Source organism: Pan troglodytes, chromosome 17 (genome assembly GCF_028858775.2).
Source record: "Pan troglodytes isolate AG18354 chromosome 17, NHGRI_mPanTro3-v2.0_pri, whole genome shotgun sequence".
Classification (NCBI taxonomy): domain Eukaryota; kingdom Metazoa; phylum Chordata; class Mammalia; order Primates; family Hominidae; genus Pan; species Pan troglodytes.
Genome location: NC_072415.2, coordinates 80,185,339 through 80,207,567, shown reverse-complemented (window position 1 = coordinate 80,207,567; position 22,229 = coordinate 80,185,339). Strand labels below are relative to the sequence as shown.

The following is a 22,229-nucleotide window of genomic DNA, read 5'->3' as shown; positions in this document are numbered from 1 at the left end:
TCCATTTGTGTCATCTCTGATATCTTTCTGCAGTGTTTTACAATTGTCATTGTGATTTGGCTCTGAGCTTGGATGTTATTGGAGTACAGAAATGCTACTGATTTTTGTACATTGATTTTATATCTTGGAACTTCACCAAAGTCATTTATCAGTTCTAAGAACTTTTGGGCAGAGAATATGGTTTTTTTTTTTTTTTTTTTTTTTCAGGTATAGAATCATCTGTGAAGAGAGAGAGTTTAACTTCCTCTTCCTATTTGGATGCCTTTTATTTTTCTTGCCTGATTGATCTGGCTAGGCCTTCCAATAGCATATTGAATAGAAGCGGTGAGAGTTGGCATCTTTGTCTTGTTCTGGTTCTCAAGGGGACTGTTTCTAGCTTTTGCTTGTTCAGTATGATGCTGGCTGTGGCTTTGTCATGGATAACTCATTATTTTGAGGCTTCAATGCCTAGTTTGATGAGGGTTTTTAACAAGAAGGAATGTTGAATTTTATCAAAAGCCTTTTCTGTGTCTGTTGAGATGATCATGTGGTTTTTCTTTTTGGTTCTGTTTATGTGATGAATCACATTTATTGATTTGCATATGTTGAATCAACCTTGCATCCAGTGGATAAGGTATACTTGATCGTGGTGGATTAGCTTTTTGCTGTCCTGCTGGTTTCAGTATACCAATATTTTGTTGAGAATTTTTACATTTATGTCCGTCAGAGATATTGGCCTGAAGTTTTCTTTTTTTGTTGTGTCTCTGCTAGGGTTTGGTATCAGGATGATGCTGGCCTCATAGAATGAGTTAGGGAGGAGTCACTCCTCCTTCATTTTTTGGAATAATTTCAGTAGGATTGGTACCAGTTCTTTTTACATTTGGTAGAATTTGGCTGTGAGTTTGTCTGGCCCAGTGTTTTTTTCTGGTTGGTAGGCTTTTTTTATTTTTTAATGACTGATTCAACTTTGGAGGAACACATTACTGTTCTGTTCATGGTTTTAATTTCTTTCTGGTCCAATCTTGGGAGTTTGTATATTTCCAGAAATTTATCCATTTCTTCTCGGCTTTCTATTTGGTATGCATAGAGTTTTTCTTAATGGTCTCTGAGGGTCTTTCTGTGGGGTCAGTGATAATGTCACTTTTGTCATTTCTGATTGTGTTTATTTGGATTGTCTCTTTTTTTTCTTTATTAATCTAGCTAATGATATATCAATCTTGTATATTCTTTTGGAGAACCAAAATTTGGTTTTGTCGATCTTTTGTGTGAATTTTTGTGTCTCAGTTTCATTCAATTCAGCCCTGATTTTGGTTCTTCTGCTAGCTTTCAGGTTGGTTTGCTCCTGCTTTTCTAGTTCCTCTAAGTGTGGTGTCAGGTTGTTAGTTTGCAATCTTTCTAACTTCTTCATATAGGCATTTAGTGCTGTATAGTTTCCTCTTAACACTGCCTTAGCTGTGTTCTAAAGATTCTGATATATTGTGTTTCTGTTTTTGTTAGTTTCAAAGAATTTTATGATTTCTGCCTTAATTTCATTCTTTACTCAAAAGTCATTCAGGTGCATGTTGTTTAAGTTCCCTGTAATTGTATCATTTTTGAGAGATCTTCTTGGTAATAATTTCTATTTTTATTGCACTGTGGCCTGAGAGTGTGGTTGGTATGATTTCGGTTTTCTTGAATTTGTTGAGAATTGCTTTACAGCTGAGTGTGTGGTTGATCTTAGAGTGTGTGCTGTGTGCAGATGAGAAGAATGTGTTTTGCTTTTGTTGAGTGGAGTACTCCGTAGAGTCTCCTAGGTCCATTTGGTCAGGTGTCGAGTTTAGGTCCCAACTATTTTTGTTAGTTTTCTGCCTCAGTGATTTGTCTAACACTGTCAGTGGGGTGTTGAAGTCTCCCACTATTATTTTGTGGTTGTCTAAAACTCTGTAGGTCTCTAAGAACTTGTTTTATGACTGGGTGCTCCAATGCTGGGTGCATATATATTTAGGATAGTTAAATCTTCTTGTTGAATTGAACCCTTTATCATTATGTAATGCCTTTCTTTATCCTTTTGATCATTGTTGGTTTAAAGTCTGTTTTGTCTGAAATAAGAAGAGCAACTCCTGCTCTTTTTTTGTTTTCTGTTTGCTTGATAGATCTTTATCTCCATTCTATTACTTTGAGCATGTGGGTGTCACTGCATGTGAGTTGGGTCTCTTGACAGCATATAGTTGGGTCTTGGTTCTTTATCCAGCTTGCCACTCTGTGCTTTTTAAGTGGGGTGTTTAGCCCGTTTATGTTCAAGGTCAGTATTGATATGTGAGGATTTGATTCCGTCGCCATGTTGCTAGCTGGTTGTTACGTAGACTTGATTGTATAGTTGCATCATAGTGTCAGTGGGAGATGTATTTTAGTGTGTTTTTGTGGAGGTAGGTAATGGTCTTTTGCTTCCTTTTTTAGCACTCCATTGAGGACCCCTTGTAAGTCAGGTCTCATGGTAATGAATTCCCTGAGCGTTTGCTTCTCTGAAAATAATTTTGTTTTTCCTTTGCTTATGAAGCTTAGCTTGGCTGGATATGAAATACTTGGTTTGAATTTCTTTAAGCATGCTGATTATAGGTCCCCAATCTTTTCTGGCTTGTAAGGTTTCTGCTGAAAGGTCTGCTGTTAGCCTGATGGAGTTCTTTTTATATGTGACCTGCTCTTTCTTTCTAGCTTCCTTTTAAGATTTTTTCTTTCCTGTTGACCTTGGAGAATCTGATGACTATGTGTCTTGGGGGTGGTCATCTTGAATAGTATCTCACTGGGGTTCTCTGAGTTTCCTGAATTTGCTTATTGACCTGCCTAGTGAGGTTGGAGAAATTTTCGTGGAAAATATCCACAAATATGCCTTCCAAGTTGCTTGCTCGCTCTCCTTCTCTTTCTGGAATGCTGATGGGTGTTAGGTTCGTTTTGTTTACATAATCCCATATTTCTTGAAGTTTTTTTTTTTAATTCTTTTTTCTTTATTTCTGTTTGCCTGTGATGATTCAAAGGAGTAGTCTTTGAGCTCTGAGATTTTTTTCCTCAGTTATGTTATTAATGCTTCCAATTGCATTATGAAATTCCTATCATGAAATTTTTGTTTCCAGAAGTTCAGTTTTGTTCTTACTTAAAATGTTTGTGTCAGATCCGATCATGGATCAAACCACCGTTTTACGGGTTTCCATGGGTGGGGCTTCAGCCTTCTTCTATATCTTGTCGAGCTTCCTTGCCTTCCAGCTTCTGAATTCTGTCATTTTAGCCATTTCAGTTTGGTTAAGAATGATTGCTGGGGAGCTAGTGTGGTTACTTGAAAATAAGAAGACATTCTGGCTTTTAGAATTGCCAGAATTCTTACACTGTTTTTTTCTTACCTGTGTGGGCAGATGTTCCTTTAATCTTTGAAGTTGCTGTACTTTGGATGGGGCCTTTTGCTTTTATATTATTTGATGCCATTGAGGATTTTACTGTGGTATAAGTTGGGATTAGTCAATTGGCTTGGTTTCTGTGTGCTTTCAGGGCCAGAGCTCAGCTCAGCACCCCTGGGCTGTGTGCTCTAACCCTGGGGGTGCACTGAAAAGGCCAGTGGCTTTGATTTCTGGTTCCTTGAGGTCAAGCATCTGCTGCACTGGAGGAGCTGAGATGTTCCCAGACTGCTGGCAACAACTTTCCGATGGTGACTGCCCGAGAAAGTGCTCTGGGGGGGCGTGGGGCGGTGCTTTGGGAGAGTGCACTTGTGGTGGGGGTAACCATGGGCAAGTGCGCACTGGCAGGGGAGGCTGCAGGCAAGTGCACACCAGTAGGGATTGACTGTGGGTGGGTGTATGCTTGCAAAAGCGCTCTGACAGGAAGGCAGAGGCTGTTGGCAAAAGACCTATGGGGTGGCTGTTGGGGAGCATTTTGGCAGGGCAGTTGAGGCTGTGTTGCAAGCTAGTGAGACAGACAGGACCCTTTGAGAGGCTGGCAGACAGGGTGGCATTCAGATAAGGTTGGCCCAGTCTTGTGGGAAAGATAGCCCTGCTCTTTCTACTTCTGGCAGCGAACTAAGGCTAAAGCCACCTAGAGGAGTATATCAAGATTTGGGTGATGGGCACCTATCAGGGAACCTGCCCCAATAGTCACGTAGTTTCTTTTCTGTTTTCCCTAAGTGTCGGCTGGGTTGGGAAATAAAGGGACAGAGTACAAAAGAGGGAAATTTTAAAGCTGGGCGTCCGGGGGAGACATCACATGTCGGTGGGTTCCGTGATGTCCCACAAGCTGCAAAACCAGCAAGTTTTTATTAGGGACTTTCAAAAGGGGAGGGAGTGTACGAATAGGGTGTGGGTCACAAAAATCACGTACTTCACAAGGTAATAGAATATCACAAGGCAAATGGAGGCAGGGCGAGATCACAGGACCGCAGGACCGCGGGCGAAATTAAAATTGCTAATGAAGTTTTGGGCACCATTGTCATTGATAACATCTTATCAATAGACAGGGTTTGAGAGCAACCGGCCTGACCAAAATTTATTAGATGGGAATTTCCTCTTCCTAGTAAGCCTGGGAGCGCTATGGGAGACTGGGGCTTATTTCATCCCTACAGTCTCGACCATAGAAGACGGCCACACCCAAGGGGGCCATTTTAGAGACCCACCTTCAAGGGCACATTCTCTTTCTCAGGGATGTTCCTTGCTGAGAAAAAGAATTCAGTGATATTTCTCCCATTAGCTTTTGAAAGAAGAGAAATATGGCTCTGTTCCACCCGGCTCACCGGCGGTCAGAGTTTAAGGTGATCTCTCGTGTTCCCTGAACGTTGCTGTTATTCTGTTCTTTTTTCAAGGAGCCCAGATTTCATATTGTTCAAACACACATGCTCTACAATTTGTGCAGTTAACGCAATCATCACAGGGTCCTGAGGCGACATACATCCTCCTCAGTTTACGAGATGACAGGATTAAGAGATTAAAGTAAAGACAGGCATAGGAAATCACAAGGGTATTTATTGGGGAAGTGATAAGTGTCCATGAAATCTTCACAATTTATGTTTAGAGATTGCAGTAAAGACAGGCATAAGAAATTATAAAAGTATTAATTTGGAGAACTAATAAATGTCCATGAAATCTTCACAATCCACGTTCTTCTCCCATGGCTTCAGCCGGTCCCTCCGTTCGGGGTCCCTGACTTCCCGCAACAGGCACCTATGGCCATGCCCCATTGCAGCCATTACTACGCCAGACCCTCTGGGCTCTGTGCAGACTGGCATTCTGTCTCTGGCAACTCATTGGGCAGTTCTCCCTTGCAACTCAAAGGTCTGTGCAGGTCATGGGGTCTCCCATAGTTAGGATCCTAGAGGATCGTTGCAAGAGTGGGCTGCTCCATGCCTGTTGCACTTGCCAGTTCCCTAAGAGCTGCTCAAGGCCAGGAACAAGTCCTCTAGTTTCTTCTTTTGTGTTGTTGTGAATTTTAAACATATTTATTTTATAATCTTGTTTAGATTATGGTATTAGAATCCTCCCACTTGTTATGGCTATTGAATCTTCCTTATGTTGTTCATTTTAGCAGATACTGTTATTTTGATTTTCAGGTCTTCTTTGGCAGGGTAGCTTTTTCTTGTGATCTTGTATTCTCTAGATGGTGGTTGTATATTTGTTTCTGCCTTGCCTTTAGGGATTTGACAGTTAGTGGGGACGCACCTTGGAAGGGGTTTGTAATGAAGTTACATTTTCATTTGTGTATGTTGAAATAATAAAAAGAATCAGAGGAGGAACGATTGAAGATAGTGGGTAGCAAGTAGCTAATTAAAAGAAGCTAGTGCCTTTGAAAGATGAAGGCAGTGGGACCTTGAACATGATGGCTAATTGGGGTTAGGTGGGCTTAGATATCACAGGAAGTTGCAGGAGCCTCCTTCTATTGAGTCTGTATTTTCTTTGAGATTGAAAGTGAGATGTTGAGTGTGTGAAATGACTAATATGAGTAGATATTTGATAATATCAAATAGTAGCATTTTTGGGCTGCATGAAGAGCTTAGTCAATTGTGTCTATAATCTTAATAGGGAGACTCTTCTACTTCGCATGTTTATCTTTGGCTAGCTGGTGTGGTTTCTGGGAATGTGAACATTGCGATCGATCAAGGGTTGAGTTATTTCATTGCTGTCGGGGAGGAGGGAATGCCTGTGGTGCAAGTGAGCTGAGTAGTTGAAATGACATGTCGACTGTAGAACCAAAGGCTGTAAAGACTACAGGGAAGAAAGTAGAAGGGTTTATGGACTGGAGGTCAAAGAAGGACCATATTTCAAGTTGAGTAAGAAGATTAGAAACCTACATTTATGATTTTAGAGGTAGAACAAGTGAAAAGAGAAGGGTTCCTCAGTTATAGGGCAGGTGAGTATCATTGAGATAAATAGGTCAAGAAACTAAGATCACTGTATTTGGGATAGTTATTATACCCCGAAATTTAAAATGGTGGAATACGATTTGATATCTTTCTTGAGGCAGATTTTAAATAATTATTGGAAATAAAAATTTTTGCAGATAGGAAAATATTTGGTGTAAATTGAGTTATTGATGTATATGATCATTTTGGTATATGACGAATTTCAAGTAGGAATAATCTGGATGTTAATTTTTTAGAGGAGTTCTAAAAAATTAACATCCAGATAATTTTTCCTGTCATAGAATGATAGGAAAAAAGGAATGTCAGAAATAAATATGTGTGTGTCAGTTTCAAATTTGTTTTTTAAAAAAATGCACTGAATTTTAGTAATTTTGAAAATTCTAAATTTTAATATACTATAGTTTTTATAACCAAGTGTCATACATTTTGTTGCAAAATTTAAACTGAAAGAATATTTTTTGTTAAAACTCACCTTATTATCCTAGTTGTAGAAGGAGATAAAATAAAAGAATGTGAACTTTCATTTAATGTTTTATTTTCTTGTTAACTATTTGGAAATTTATATTAGTTGACACTGTTCTTGCAAAATATTGTGATTTTTCTTTTGTCACAAAAGATAATCATCTGTATAGTGCAATGTGGTTTTAAAAAATTCATGTGTATTTACTATCAGGGAGTTATAATAATCCAAGTCAAAAGCTCCAAACGATGAGATTTCTTGTAGTTAGCCCCTGTGTCATAAAGATATAGTATCTTGGTTTGGATATAAGGATTTGTAAAGGCATTTCACTTTAATTGGCTATGTCTGTCAGATGATATTATTCCAGTGTCTTCTGGTAAATCTCCAAGGCATTGCTGCAGCTTTACCTACCTAAATGTAGCAGCGTGCTAGTAATGTGGAGGTTACTTTTTCTGAAGAGGCAAGTTAGCTTTTTATTGTAAGACTTAACTTTGAGGACGGTATGGTAAAGAGGTAAAATAGCTTTTAAATTTAGGGATGATTAAATGGCCACCACTTCCATGTTACCTACATCTAACATTCATTTAGCAATATTTACTGGACACTTTACCATATGCTAGACTGTAGTGATATAAAGTACAGAAAAGAGCCTTATCAGAGAGCTTACGTTCTGATAGGGGACACAGAGAGATGTATGTAATAATTAAAAAAAATTCTTTAAATACATAAAAAGTATGTATGTGTATGTGTGTGTGTATATATGTATATATAGTTTTCTTTATAACACTATATGTATAGAATATGTGTATATATATAGTTTACAACACTGCATATACATTCAATGTATATAGTGTTTTAAATAAAATAGTGTTGTAAAGACAATGAAAGGATAAAGGACTAGAGAATGACTAGTAATGTGGACTAAATTTATGTAGGCTGGCTAGGGAGGGAGGGAGAATTTCTAGCCAGAGGAAACAACAGGTGAAAAGCCTCTGCTTTTCAGGTGAGAATGTACTTTGCGTGTTTCACGAACAAAAAGAAGGGCAGTATAATGAGATAATAGAAAAATGGTACCAGATTGGGTCTGAAAAGTAGGCAGGGTGCCAAACATTATAAAGCTATGAATTGTATTCTAAGTACAGTGAGATGCTATGAATGATTTTAACGTGATCTGATGATCTTTCTGAAAAGATCACTCTCCCATTGTGGGGAATGGATTGTAGGGGGTAAGGATGGAAGCAAGAAGACCAGTTTCATTGTAGTAGCCCTGATGAGATGTGGTGGTATAGTGGAGATGAAGAGAAGGAAATGGATTTAGGAGGTATTACGGACGTGGAGCTAATTGGTCTTGCTGATAATGAGAGTAGGAGATAGAGAGTGATCAAGGATGAATTTTAAGGTTTTGGATTTAGCAGTTGGATTGATGTCCCAAATATGGGATTGTGGATTGGGTAGAATTCTGTTTTGAACCTAAGTTTGACATGCCTTTTTATATCAAGTGCATATGTTAAGTAGACTGTTAAATATAATAATGCTAATGCTAATAATTTCATTGATAATGATAGCAGCTAACATTTATTGAGCATTTACTCTTATGTATCAAGTACTTTTATAAGTATATTATCTCATTGAATCCTCCTAACAGCTCTGTGAGCTAGGTACTACCTCTTTCTGAAAACGGAGATACTTTGAATTTGTCCAAGGTCATTCAACTAAAAGTGGTGAAACTGGGCTTTGAACCCTATAGGCTCACTCCAAAGCCCATATTCTTAAGCATTGCACCACACTACCTTTGGAGTGTGGAGCCCAGATTAGGTATAAAATTTTCAGTCATCAGCTTAGAGATGATATTAAAGCCACAAGCCGTGATAGGATCAACTACTGAGAGACTAGGGAAGAGAAGGCTGTCTAGGATCCAACCAGTTAGAAGTTGGGAACAGAGGGAGCCAGAAGTGGAGACAGAGGTTAGAAGGAAGAGTCACATGGGAACAGAGATGAACACGTTGGATTTGGCATCGTTGAGGTTGTTGGTGTCCTCTATGAGAAGCTCCTGTGGAATGGTAGGAACCTAAGTCCTGCTGATGTGCATTGAAGAGGGCTTGGCAAATGAGGAAGTACTGACTGAGGACAGCGAACTCTTGTGAGGATTCGTGGTGGGAAGGAGAGCTGAAAAATGAATTGTTATCAAGAGGAGAAAGCCAGGGCCATAGACACATTAGAATATGTCATATGGTGATTAGAATAATCATGTGAAGAAAAATAAAGGTGCTGGAGAAAAATAAGACAATTTTAGGAAGTAAATCTTGGTTTCAGAAGGGGATAGTCACAGTTTAGATGGTAGATAAGTATCTTAAGGAAGTAGGTGACAGCTATTGTTTAGGGCTGAGGCTTTAGATCTTTGAAAAGCTTGTAATACGAACGAAGTTGCTGTCTGTGGCATGAAGTTAACAGTTGAAAGAAAAATAATGTATGCAAATACATATGTGAGTGTATGTGTGTAACTTTTTGACCTTTGAATTGTTGATAATAGGAAGTAGAAATTTGCAGAATGAAAAAAAGTAGTATTCATGTAACTCATTATTTATTGTATTTTTACCTTCTATATTGTATTTAAATTCCATTAATATTTCAAGTAGCTTTTTTTCCCCTCTCACCTTAAATAGCTGCTAACAAAATACTATTCTCTATCACATATTGAGAAAAAAATTCCTGATAGTTACTCTAAGTGTTGGTTCAAAGTAATTGTATTTTAGGTACATAGCTGTATTGATGATAACTTTATATAATCATATATATATCACATATATAGGATATAAATATGTAGCATAAAAAATTATATATAATAGGTATATTATATATAAAATATGTATTCTTTATATTCTATATATATAGAATATAAATATATATAGTATATAAAGTTATGTCTCCCATAACTTGAAGTCCTTGAAGTCTTTTCATGTTGAATTTTTCTTTCCCAACCTTTGTAAGTAAAATGCAAACACCTTAGGATAAGTTTCTTACTGTGTTTATGTCCTTTGTGTCTGTCATGATGAATTAACTTTAAGAGATTATGGTTGTCTCAGCCGTTTGTTTACTTAATTTATCATGATTATGCTTGTTGGCAGAAAGTAATATAATATGTGTCTCCTACAAACTAAGAAACTGTTAGACAGGAGAATCTTTTTAATTCTCTCTTGTTAAAAAAAGTTTCAATGAAGTAAAAACTAAAATAGAAATGGGATTATAAACAGAAGAAAGATGGATCTTTTGGAAAAATCAGTGTTGCTAATTTAAAAATACTTTTTAATATTATTTTACAGGAATGTTTAGGTGTCCATAATGTCACTAAACCCGTGTCTTCACTTTGCAATGGAATTCATTTTCTACTTCATCCAAAAGTTCTGTATGAAATCTCTGTATTTGGCATTCAAGAGCCCAAAAGTGAGGTATGACATTAAACATGAGTGAAAATATTACAGTAACTTAGATACTCAGCTAAATCAAGGTGATATTCTAATATAGTTTAGGTAGCATGGTGAGAAACTAAAAAGAAACCTGTCTTTGGTGCATTGGTTCAGTTGAAGTGTTATTTAAATAAAAATAAATGTTACATAAAATGTGGGAATAAAAATACAGGACACACTTGATTTCAAAAAATTCAATTCAGTTTACTTACATTTTTCATCTAAGATGTAGAGAACTATACAGTACAGGTAGTAAGCAGATTATTTCAGTTAGGGAAATTTTTACTCAAGGGACAAATGTACATTAAAGGTAAAAAATTAGAAATATTAAGGAAGAAAAACAGAACAGAATGTAAGATGATGCTGTGGAAGTACGAACATTTGAAAGAAAGAGATGTTAATTATAGCATCTTTCCACATGCTATAAAATGTTCCAGGTGTGTCAGGTGACCTAGCGGGACATCTCATTTGACTGGTTTATCGGGTCTGTGTTGTTGAGCAGGTGAACACTGCTGCCAAGGCCATTCTGTTATACCTGCTTCAGGGACGATTGATGATGACAGCATTGACCTGGAACAAGTTTATTGAATCTCTCTGTCCTGTCATCCCAATACTACAGGTATTCTGTGAAATTCACTTTTTATGATACCATTTATCTTTGGCTGGGTGTGATTGATTTAAATGCATGCAAACAGCTAAACTGTCAAGTTGTGAGAGAAATGAAGAGAAGCTGTGAAGGCGCTGGGGATAAGTGAACAGGAAGTGGGTGGCTGTCTTGTTTCTGGCAGAAAGTTAAACCAGGATAGCTAATTTGTCTGTATATATTTTATATATCTGGGTGGGAGGTTAAAAAGTGAGGTGCATTCACAGCATTGACTGTGAAAAATAGAACTCAACCTTATATAAAGGCTTTTAGGCAGAGCTAACAGTGCTTTTTAAGGAGACCTTACATAACTGACTTGCCTCATGAGTTCTATCCATGCATATGTATGATTAGAGTGATACCGTAATTAACATGCTCCTAGAAACAGCTTTTTTTTTTTTTTTTTTAAAAGCAATCCTTCTGGACATCAAAGGAGTCAGTTTCCTGTCTCTTTTGGATGAAAAGGTGGAGTTCAGAAATGCCATCATAAGCACAGTCCTCTTTTAGAAGGGAGAGCCTGGGCCTTGTGCCTTGAGACTCACAGGGTCCTATTCCGTGCGTGTAGCATTTAGAGCACTCCATCTTCTTAGGGTGGGGATGGGCTGAGGATCTGTGAGGTGCTTCACCGAGGGGAGGTGCCACTATTAGAATCTTAGAAAATAGAAAAATCAGCAAGTGTCAAGAAGGTTGGCATGTTTTCCTGAAGTTCTCCTGTATGTATGTGTATTTTCTTTTAAATACAGTTTTATTTAGGCTCCTTGGCTCGTAGAGGTTATTTTTAAAAATAACGATTTTATTCAACTGAATCCAAAGACATTTATGAGTTGCTGATAGGACAATACAATTCTTATTTTCAAGTTGAAAAGTTATGTATACAATTAGACAATAATTTCTCTTTAAAAACAAATCTATTAGGGCTATGCCGACACAGAAGATCCTCTGGGTAACTGCATTCTCCTTCTAAGCAAAGCAAGTTCTGACACAGAAGAGATTCTTCCGTGTACTACCCGATTAAAGTCCATGCTGCGACTTTTGCTAGTGAAAAAGCCATCGTGAGTACAACGTAATCTTGTGAACATCAAAGATTAATGGAAACATGCTAAGAAAGTATAGTAACTATATATAATTTGAAACAAAACTAAAGAATTTTTAAGGAGGGTGTTATTCCATTGCTAGAGGAAACTAATGCGTGAAACTAAGCAGATACAAGGTCTTTTATGTACTTGCTGACGTTTCATCCACTTTACAGCCAAGTTATTCCTTGCCAGATCAGCCTGTGTTATAGGACTGCTACTAAGTGCTGCTCAGTAGTGCCCTAGGCAAGTTGGAGAGCCATGGAGATAAATAGATGGTAAAAATTATAGTGCATTCCCATCTTCTCTTTAGAAATTGTTAGCCTTCCAGAGTGATCCTTTTGTAAACATCTGTTCTGAATATTAAGTTTTTCATAAGTATAGTAGGCCAGTTGTCTCAAATACCAGAGTTATGCGGGTATTTTAATCCCATATAGCTGTGTTCTTACTTGGGGAACTGAAAACGTATCCTTTCTTTGACTGCCATTAATATAAGCATTGTTTTAATTAATGAAAAGAAGGAGAATGATACTGTTTTTCTTCCTTCTCTGTCATTGCAACATGAATCTTTTCTATTATTATTTTTAGGTAACAGTGGTTAGATTTTCCCTTACTGAAAAAAGAAAAAAATGCTGAGTCGAGATGGATAAGCAGGGATAAAGAGGAATAGTTGGTTGAAAAGGCTAGGAAGAATGGACAGACATTCTTTTCACAATGGATAATTTCTGTTTCCCAAACCTTACATCAGGAAAATACAGCAGCTTATTTATAGACAGATCATTGGACTGAAAAATAAGGAAATAGGTGGAAGTTAACTAAACTATTAAGAGAATGGAAGGAGGAAAATTATAGTCTTTAAAATATCTCTGTGTTGTAGAGAGTAATGTTATGGGTGATCCAGGAAGAAGTAGGGCAGAGGGAGTTAATGCGCTTGTGTTCTCAGGGGTTGTCTTCTACACATGCAGAAAAGCTGTTCCCTGTTAATTAACATGCTAGTGTGGTACTCCTTACTTGAACAAACCCCCAGTTTGGAGAATTAACACAATAGGGGGCATTTCTTGTTTGCTTTTCGGGCCCAAGGTCCTCAGTTTAATAAAGACATTCTAAGGCAGGACACCCCCAGGAGCATAGTGCAAGGAAAGGCCAGATCTTTCTTTGGGTAAGATAAGTCTCTATTATATAGAACTTGAAACAATTCAAATGACATATTTGTTTTCCTTATTGTATTAATTCTACCCCATCCCATCAACCCATCCATAAACTCCATGTAGACAGGAACCCTGTCCGTTGGCTAATCTTTATATTCTCAGAACTTCATAGCGTACCTTATACATAAATACACAGTCATGCGTTGCTTAATGACATGGATGCATCCTGAGAAATGCTTTGTTAGGTGATTTTGTCCTTGTGTGAACATCATAGAATGTACCTTACACAAACCTAAGCAATAATAACTTAACTACATACATAACCTAGGCTGTATCCTATAGCCTATTGCTTCTAGGCTACAAACCTGTACAGCATGTTACTGTACTGAATACCATATGCAGTTGTAACACAGTGGCATTTGTGTATCTAAACATAGAAAAGGTTTAGAAAAATATAGTAATATAATCCTATGAGACCACTGTTGCATATGTGATCTACTGTTGACTGTAACATTGTTATGCAGTACATGACTGTACTCAAAAGTTTTAAAGAATGACGTACATGTATAGGAATAACTGGATTCTGGCATCCTATGCTAAACCTAAAAAGATGCTAAATGTATATACCAGAGAACAAGATGCATAAATACATGCTTTACATATCTCATCTCTAGCCACCTTTGCTGGGGGTTATACCTGTCTGTCAACTGACAACCCCAGCTGTGAATACAGATATCATTGGCTTAGAATGTAAGGAACAGAGGAAAACTATTAGGTAGGTGTTTAGCCTTTCTAAGCTCTCTTGAGGTAACTCAGGAAATGGAGAGGGAGAAAGTTTGCCTGACTTATTAGTCCTCTGGAGATGATATCAATTAACAATATTGCAGTAAATATCTACTTTGTGTTAGATTCAGGAAGTATTTATTGGGTGTCTTACTACATATCTATGAGCTGTGGGAACGTAGCAGCACACAACACAGACATGGGCCCTGCCCTTTCAGCATTTAGTGTGTAACCGGGAATATAGCTCTTATTATCAATTATTCTTTATTATTAATTGTCATAAAGTGAGATAAAAGTTATGATACAGGGGCTCAAGGTGGCAGGCCTGCATACAGAAGGCAACCTGCTCTAGTCTGTAGTAGGAGGGCCACCCTAATGATGCATGTTTTAATTGTTGTCTTATAGGTAGTTCTTAAAACCTGGCAACTTGTATTATTGCTTAAAATTTGTCCAGTTTCCAGGTAGTTCAAGAACCTATCAGAGGAGTGACAGATACATGGTTGTCTCAATATCTGCCGCCTCAGTGACCTTTGTCCACTCAGTGGTTTTTCTGTTTCTCTATTTCATTGTTTAGTGGCATACAGTATTTACTCTTTTCTTGAAAAGTTTCCCACCTCCCCACTCAGCTGACCTTATTCCTAATCCCTTCCAGATAAGGAAAAAGTATTTGTATTTTCATATTTGACAGGAATCTGTTTGACCCCTAATATGAGAAGATTTTGATACATTGTAGTGTTATCACACTTCCATTATGAGCGTCATTACTCTCCTGTGGGTTCAACTTAACGTTTGGACTGTGGTCAGCGGTCTGCGATACTTTTTATGGTTGAGAATAGTTCACTAGATTTGAAGACAGGAGTTATTGATTTAATTCGCAGATGTACTTATTGAAGTTTACTGATATTTAATCTCAGTGAGTCTGTCTCATTTGTAGTTATTATTTTTTGTTTCTGATGTTTATTTTATAACTATTACATTGAATAAATCATTATAATTATATATCAAAGAATTTTTAGTAGGAAAAGTAAATTATTACTAGTAATGGCAGTATAATTGTGACTACTTATTGTACTTTGTTGATATATAATTACTTGTAATTACAAGCCCTTTTAAAATAGACATTTGTATATCACGAAAGTTCGACTTAACTACTTTGTGTTCTTAGGGTCCGTTCACTAGCATTAAAGCTTTTAGCATTCCATCTTACCAGTGAAGAAGGGGCTGATACAAAGCGTCCTCTAATAGACGCCAGAGTTCTCTCCAGAGTTACTAATTTATTCATTGTGAAGAAACCTATTGAACTCAAACTGGATGACAGAAGAGAGCTGGTTATTAAGGTGACTATAAATTTTGAGTTTATTACTGTGTGGTAATTTGATACATTTTTATATCATGTATTTTATGTGACGTTCTTCAGTTTGTGTATGTCCTGGGGAGGGAGAGAAGTATGGGGATTCAGGGCTGGTTTGAAATTGTGTTCTGGCTTTATCTGGCTTCTAGATATGTTGATTTATTGCAGTGGTCCCAACCTTTTTGGCACTAGGGACCAGTTTCACAGGACAATTTTTCCATGGATCGGGGCAGGAGTATTGTTTTGGGATGATTCGAGTGCATTATATTTATTGTATACTTTATTTCTATTGTTATTACATTGTAATATATAATGAAATAATTGTACAACTCACCATAATGTAGAATCAGTGGGAGCTCTGAACTTGTTTTCCTGCAACTAGACAGTCCCATGTGGGGGTAATGGGAGACAGTGACAGATCATCAGACATTAGTTAAATTCTCTTAAGGAGCAGCCAGCCAAGATCCCTCACACACCTAGCTCACAATACGGTTTGCACTCCTATGAGAATTGAATGCCGCCACTGATCTGACAGGAGGTGGAGCTCAGATGGTAATGGCAGCAATGGGCAGCGGCTGTAAATACATTTTCCTGTCTTTAGCTAGGACTGTACCTATAGCATACTGGACTGATGGAGAATTCTATAAAGAAAGCTGTCCACTAGTCCACTGTTTTCATGGATTCATTCCTGTGTTTTGTACTTTCTCATTTCACTCAAGTTTGCAATCTGTCTGTTTTATTTTAGACTAACTTGCCAAGGCCTGTAGTAGTATGGTAGAGCCACATGTAATACAGTCGGTTTTTTTGTTTGTTTGTTTGCTTTTTAATGGGGAAACACATTATGTTCTTCTAAACTGAATGTTCAGGGCTGTATGACAGTGCTGGCAGGGGGATTGGAGAGTCTTCACTGGCCACATACCAGGTCTGGTTGGGACTTCCCTGAGTACTAAGCCATTGGTAGTCACTCCTGTGCCCTGATGTATGGAGGAAGGCGGGGAGAGGGCATTCTAATACGTCTTCTGTGAGTCCATGTTAGGACTGGAAGATAGCAGTGAGTGGGAGAAAGGAGCTTCATCTTTGTTATTTTCTTGTCCCTTTTTCCTGATGCTGGTTTTGCCACCTCAGATTCTGTTCTAGCATGAGGTGACAGTAAGGGACTTGTCTGGGGGGTAGCTTTGAAGGGGTGCTGGACAGCAAGTCCCAGAGTGCTGTTTGCTCTGGGGTCTTCTAGAAGAAAGAATGGAGAGGTCCACGGGAATACCAGCTGGTGGCTTCTGGGAGCAGCAGGGAAATCTTGAGTCATAGGTCTGGGTCACTTTTCTCAGGTTAGCCTGGTACTACCTGTAAAGATGTTAGGGAACATGGTTGTTTTCTGTTACCTTTGTAAGGTTGCTAATGGATTAATGGGTTATGAATAACTTCCTAGCAAAAATGTATATTAAGAAGAGAGGGGCCGGGCACAGTGGCTCATGCCTGTAATCCCAGCACTATGGGAGGCTGAGATGGGTGGACCACTTGAGCCCAGCCTAGGCAATATGGTGAAACCCTGTCTCTACTAAAAATACAAAAAATTAGCTGGGCTTGGTGGTACATGCCTGTAGTCCCAGCAATTTGGGAGGCTGAGGTAGGAGAATCACCTGAGCCCAGGAAGTCGAGTCTGCAGTGAGCTGAGATTGCACCACTTTACTCCAGCCTGGGTGACCAGAGTGAGACCCTGTCTCAAAAAAAAAAAAAGGAAAACTTATTTGACATGATGACTCTTTTATTTTAGATCTTAAGTTCCTTCCTGACCTACTGCATCATTGTTGCAAATTTTATTTATTTATGTATTTATTTTAAACTTTTATTTCAGTTTCAGGGGTACCTGTGCAGGTTTGTTATATAGGTAAACTCGTGTCATGGGGGTTTGTTGTACAGATTATTTCATCACACTGGTACTAAGCCTAGTACCCAATAGTTATTTTTCAGATCCTCTCCCGCCTCCTACCCCCCACCCTCAGGTAGGCCCCAGTGTCTGTTGTTCCCCTCTTTGTGTCCTTGTGTTTTCATCATTTAGCTCCTGCTCATAAGTGAGAACATGCAGTATTTGGTTTTCTGTTCCTGTGTTATTTTGCTAAGGATAATGGCTTCCGGCTTCATCCATGTTCCCTCAAAAGACATGATCTCGTCCTTTTTTAGGGCTGCATGGTACTCTGTGGTGTATATGTACCACATTTTCTTTATCCAATCTGCCATTGATAGGCATGTAGGTTGATTCCATGTGTTTGCTGTTGTGAATAGTGCTGCAGTGAACATACACATGCATGTGTCTTTATGGTAGAATGATTTGTATTTCTTTGAGTATCCAACATCTATAAGGAACTTAAACAAATTTACAAGAAAAAAACAAACAGCTCCATTAAAAAGTGGACAAAGGACAGAACAGACATTTTTCAAAAGAAGACATACATGTGGCCAAAAGGCATATGGAAAAGAGCTCAATATCACTGATCATTGGAGAAATGCAAATCAAAACTGCTACGAGGGACCATCTCACACCAGTCAGAATGGCTATTTATTTATTTATTTTTTTTGTGAGACAGAGTTTCACTCTTGTTGCCCAGGTTGGAGTGCAGTGGTGCGATCTTGGATCACTGCCGCCTCCGCCTCCTGGGTTCAAGCTATTCTCCTGTCTCAGCCTCCCGAGTAGCTGGGATTACAGGTGTGTACTACCACACCCAGCTAATTTTTGTATTTTTAGTAGAGATGGAGTTTCACAATGTTGGCCTTTTGTATTTCTAGTAGAGATGGGGTTTCACCATGTTGGCCAGGCTTGTCTTGAACTCCTGACCTCAGATGATCTGCCCACCTCAGCTTCCCAGAGTGCTGGGATTATAGGCGTGAGCCATCGCACCCGGCCAGAATGGCTATTATTAAAAGTCAAAAAATAGCAGATACTGGTGAGGTTGTGGAGAAAAGGGAATACTTACACACTGTTGATGACTGTGTAAATTAGTTCAACCATTGTGAAAAGCAGTGTGGCAATTCCTTGAAGACCTAAATACAGAACTGCTACTTAACCCAGCATTGTGTGAATTTACCTGTAAATATGTTGGTTATTTAAATAAGTTGACTTTTTGAGCTTTTGTTCATAGGGCACAAACTATAAAATCTTATTGGAGAATTGGAAGCAGATAAATGTAATTTTGGGTTTTTTTTTTTTTTTTTTTTTTTGGTTTGTAGTTGGAGACTGTTGAAAAGGTATATGAAATCTTCACCTCAGATGATGTTGATCTCGTTTTGAGAAAGTCAGCTGCTGAACAGTTAGCTGTGATTATGCAAGGTAATGTCTTTTAAGGAAAATGATTGCTGTACTGCTGATAATAGAATTTTAGATTGCCATATGGTACTGGCAGGAGTTGGCAACTATGGTTTATGCGCCAGATCCAGCCTGTGGCCTTTTTTTGGACAGCCCTCAAGAATGGTTTTTGCATCTTTAGAGTTGTTAACAAAATCAAACCAAAACCAAAGAATATGCGAGAGATCATATGTGTGTGTCTAGCAAAGCCTAACAACATGCTTACTACCTGGTTCTTTATAGAAGAAGTTTGCTAATGCCTTATTATTATTTGACCTGTAAAATGCCATTTGATAGAATTATCTTCTTTCTAAAATATTAGTGTACTTCCAATAGTGAAGTGCATGTTCCTTCCTCTGTTTACTGAGTGCATGCATCATATTTTCAATCTGTACCATCTTGCTTAGGGAAATTAGTCGAATAATACTTTTGTGGTAGGTAAAAGAAAAATAGTACACTGTAGCTATGCCTTTTCTGTAAACGTTTATTTTTATTTTTTTAAATTATACTTTAAGTTCTAGGGTACATGTGCACAACGTGCAGGTTTGATACATAGGTATACATGTGCCATGTTGGTTTGCTGCACCCATCAACTCATTTATATTAGGTATTTCTCCTAATGCTATCCCTCCCCCAGCCCCCAACTCCGTGACAGGCCCGGGAGTGTGATGTTCCCTGCCCTGTGTCCAAGTGATCTCATTGTTCAGTTCCCACCTGTGAGTGAGAACATGTGGTGTTTGGTTTTCCGTCTTTGTGATAGTTTGCTGAGAATGATGGTTTCCAGCTTCATCCGTGTCCCTGCAAAGGACGTGAACTCATCCTTTTTTATGGCTGCATAGTATTCCATGGTGTATAAATGTTTATTTTTAAAAACAACTAGTGTAATACACTGTTAGCTTTGTTTGTAGTGTTGTTATTCCATAGGCTTTTGTTCTTTGGGTTAGTTTTGAATTTTTCCCCATATGTGATGTATGTACTTTAATATTTATGAGAAATGATAACTTTGAGTTTATGTAAAAAGATTTTTATGGTTAGCACTTCTTGTCTTGACATTAGTGGAAACTGGAATGAGAGAGTTATTTGAAAAAACATATTCCACATATTTGTAGTTTTAACAACAATCACACAGACTACAGAAAAGAAGACTAGAAAATGTGGAAAGCCCTGGTTAAAAAAAAGATCAAGAAAAACTCGTTAAAGAGTATTCCTTCAATATTGTTAACATTTCAAAAGTATGCCTTATAATTTTGGTATGCACTATATTGGGGGGCAATGGAAATTTTTTTTTTTAAGTAGCAGCTAAAGATTGTTACAGTGATAGCTACCACTTCAATATCAGTATGTGAGTGTATGTGTTTTTCCTAATGAGAATATAGGAGAAAATTTGTCTGCAAGTTGTTAAATACTTGTAACAAATATATAAGCAATTACAGTTTTGGGTTCTGGTAACATTTGTGTGTGCGTGTGCGCATGTCTGTACATATAAGATTTTTTTATGTATATACAAAAACTTCTTTATTACAAACATAATATGTGAATATATGCTTATTAAAAAGAAGCTCATGTTCTCCAGAAATATATAGTGTATTATAATCTCGTTCCTTTTATATTTGCTATTAATAGTTTGAGGTTAGAGATTTTTTTATAGATAGAAAAATGTTCATGTTGTAAGTCATATTTTACACATGAGCTTGTGGAGAATTATAAACATTTGAAGGTGATACATTTGGAAGAGTCAATGAAATAATATAAAGAAGATAATTTGCATGTATAAATATAAGCATTCATTTGTACACTTAAATTCTCGTAGTTTTCAGAGTCTGAACTAGTTCCATAATTCTTTTTTTATAGTTTTGTATTTTATGTGACAGAAGTAAGATATGCTTTTTACTTAAACATTTTCAAATTGGACAGGTGTACGTAAAGTAAAAAGTTAAAAGTTTCATACTCTAATGTCAACCCCAGGTCTAAGTATTTTTAATAGTTTGAAGGTTGTGTGGATATCAGTTCTGAGTATTTCAAAATATGTGTTTTAAACTACAAAAAATGTTCTTTAACTTTTAGTAACTTTTTTTATCTACAGATATTAAAATGCATGCTGTGGTGAAAAAGTTATGCTTAATTGACAAAATAATTGAGTATTTAAATGAATGTGTGAGTCAAGATGGCAAGGTAAGGCTAATGTGCATCTAGACATTGTTTTACAGGCTGTTTTGATTAATCGGATCTGAAATTGAACTGAGCAGAATTTGGATGAGTACTTGGATTTTAAATTCTAAGTAACACCTCCTATCTCATTCATTTTTTTTTTTTTTTAAATTCGAAAAGTGGAGTCTCTATAAAGGAAAACTAATCCTAAAATTTCCATAAGATAGGTGATAGAAGTATATACGAAACTTACTTTCAGTGGAAAGTAATTCCTAGTATTTATTTACATTTTAGTTTCAGATAATTTTGATGAAAACGCATAAAATTTAGAGTAAGATAATGTTATGGTCTGTTTGATCTCACCTGATAATTGGTGAAAATGAAATAGCTGTGTTTTTCCTCCTGGCCCAGGTTGTAGAATGTTTGGTACAACCATGCCTCACACTCTTGAGGAAGGTTTTATGTGGTGATCCAGTCATGCGTGTTTCGCTCTCGCAACAGTCTTCTCTTTTGACCGTGTTATTCAGAGGTAAATAGAAGAAAATCTGCTAATAATTAGATTGTTCTTAAGTTTTAAGTGTTTCTTCTTTAATTGTAAGTCACATTTACTTTTTATTTTACTATTAGAACAACAGCATTTATTAGTGAATACACTACTAATGTAAATGGAAAATGTTTAATATTTTTGTGGAAATTGCTTTCCAATCCTGTTGCTGAGTGGAGGCTAGAGCTGAGAAAAGCTGAAACCTCTGATTGTTCTTTGTGCCTTGATGTAGATGTCATCTGGTGCTCAGACAGTAAACTATTATCTATAAAGAGAGAAAGTTGCAGCTGCTGTTATTACTGTCTTCTTTCCAATATCTCTTTCGTCTTTCTTGTTTTGCTTATACCTTTGGATCTTGGTACATTTTGTCTGATTATTTCATTTGACAGGTGTTAAGAGTATAGGCTCAACCTGTGTGGGTAGAAACTAGACCATCCTAAATGACTCTGAGCCTAAATTTGTTACATTCTATAAAATGTGGTTTTTAAAAACCCATTTTAATTAGATTCTAATTTAGTAAGGCGTTAGATGAACACGTTTCATGTCGTTTTGTCCTTCCTGTCTTCTCTGTTTTTTTTTTTTCTCAATGGAGAGCTTGGTAACATTTTGTACTATTTTTTTTCTTAGAGACTTAGGCCACTGCTTTTTAATATTTTGCAAGAGTCATGTAGAATCATCTGAATGTGCTGAAGAGTCACGTACAAGCATCTGAATGTGCTTCATCTTGTCTATTATCAGGCATATAGGAGATAAGTGAGATTTATGTTCAAAATATGTTATTATAATGTAGTCATTTTATTTTAGCATTTTTTCCTCCTGTTGGCTTCTGCTTGCCAAGTGAGTAAGATGCAGTTTATTTAAGTAGCAGCCCTAAAACCAGGTAAAGCTCTAAACAGATTCAGTGTGTTTAGGCTCATAACATTTTGAGT

At 37.3% G+C, this 22,229-nt stretch overlaps 1 protein-coding gene across 10 annotated transcripts in view; it reads left to right on the top strand.

The window, feature by feature from the left end:
- The window catches only part of RTTN (rotatin), a 204,213-nt gene that overhangs the window by 44,878 nt on the left and 137,106 nt on the right, over positions 1–22,229 (top strand). For all 10 annotated transcript variants that reach the window (XM_016933873.4, XM_063795852.1, XM_016933870.4 and 7 more), the window contains 7 exons: positions 10,130–10,255; positions 10,776–10,892; positions 11,832–11,968; positions 15,086–15,257; positions 18,494–18,593; positions 20,692–20,780; positions 21,168–21,285. In XM_016933873.4, the coding sequence (XP_016789362.4) occupies positions 10,130–10,255; positions 10,776–10,892; positions 11,832–11,968; positions 15,086–15,257; positions 18,494–18,593; positions 20,692–20,780; positions 21,168–21,285 (859 nt within the window). The remainder of the gene's footprint in view (positions 1–10,129; positions 10,256–10,775; positions 10,893–11,831; positions 11,969–15,085; positions 15,258–18,493; positions 18,594–20,691; positions 20,781–21,167; positions 21,286–22,229) is intronic.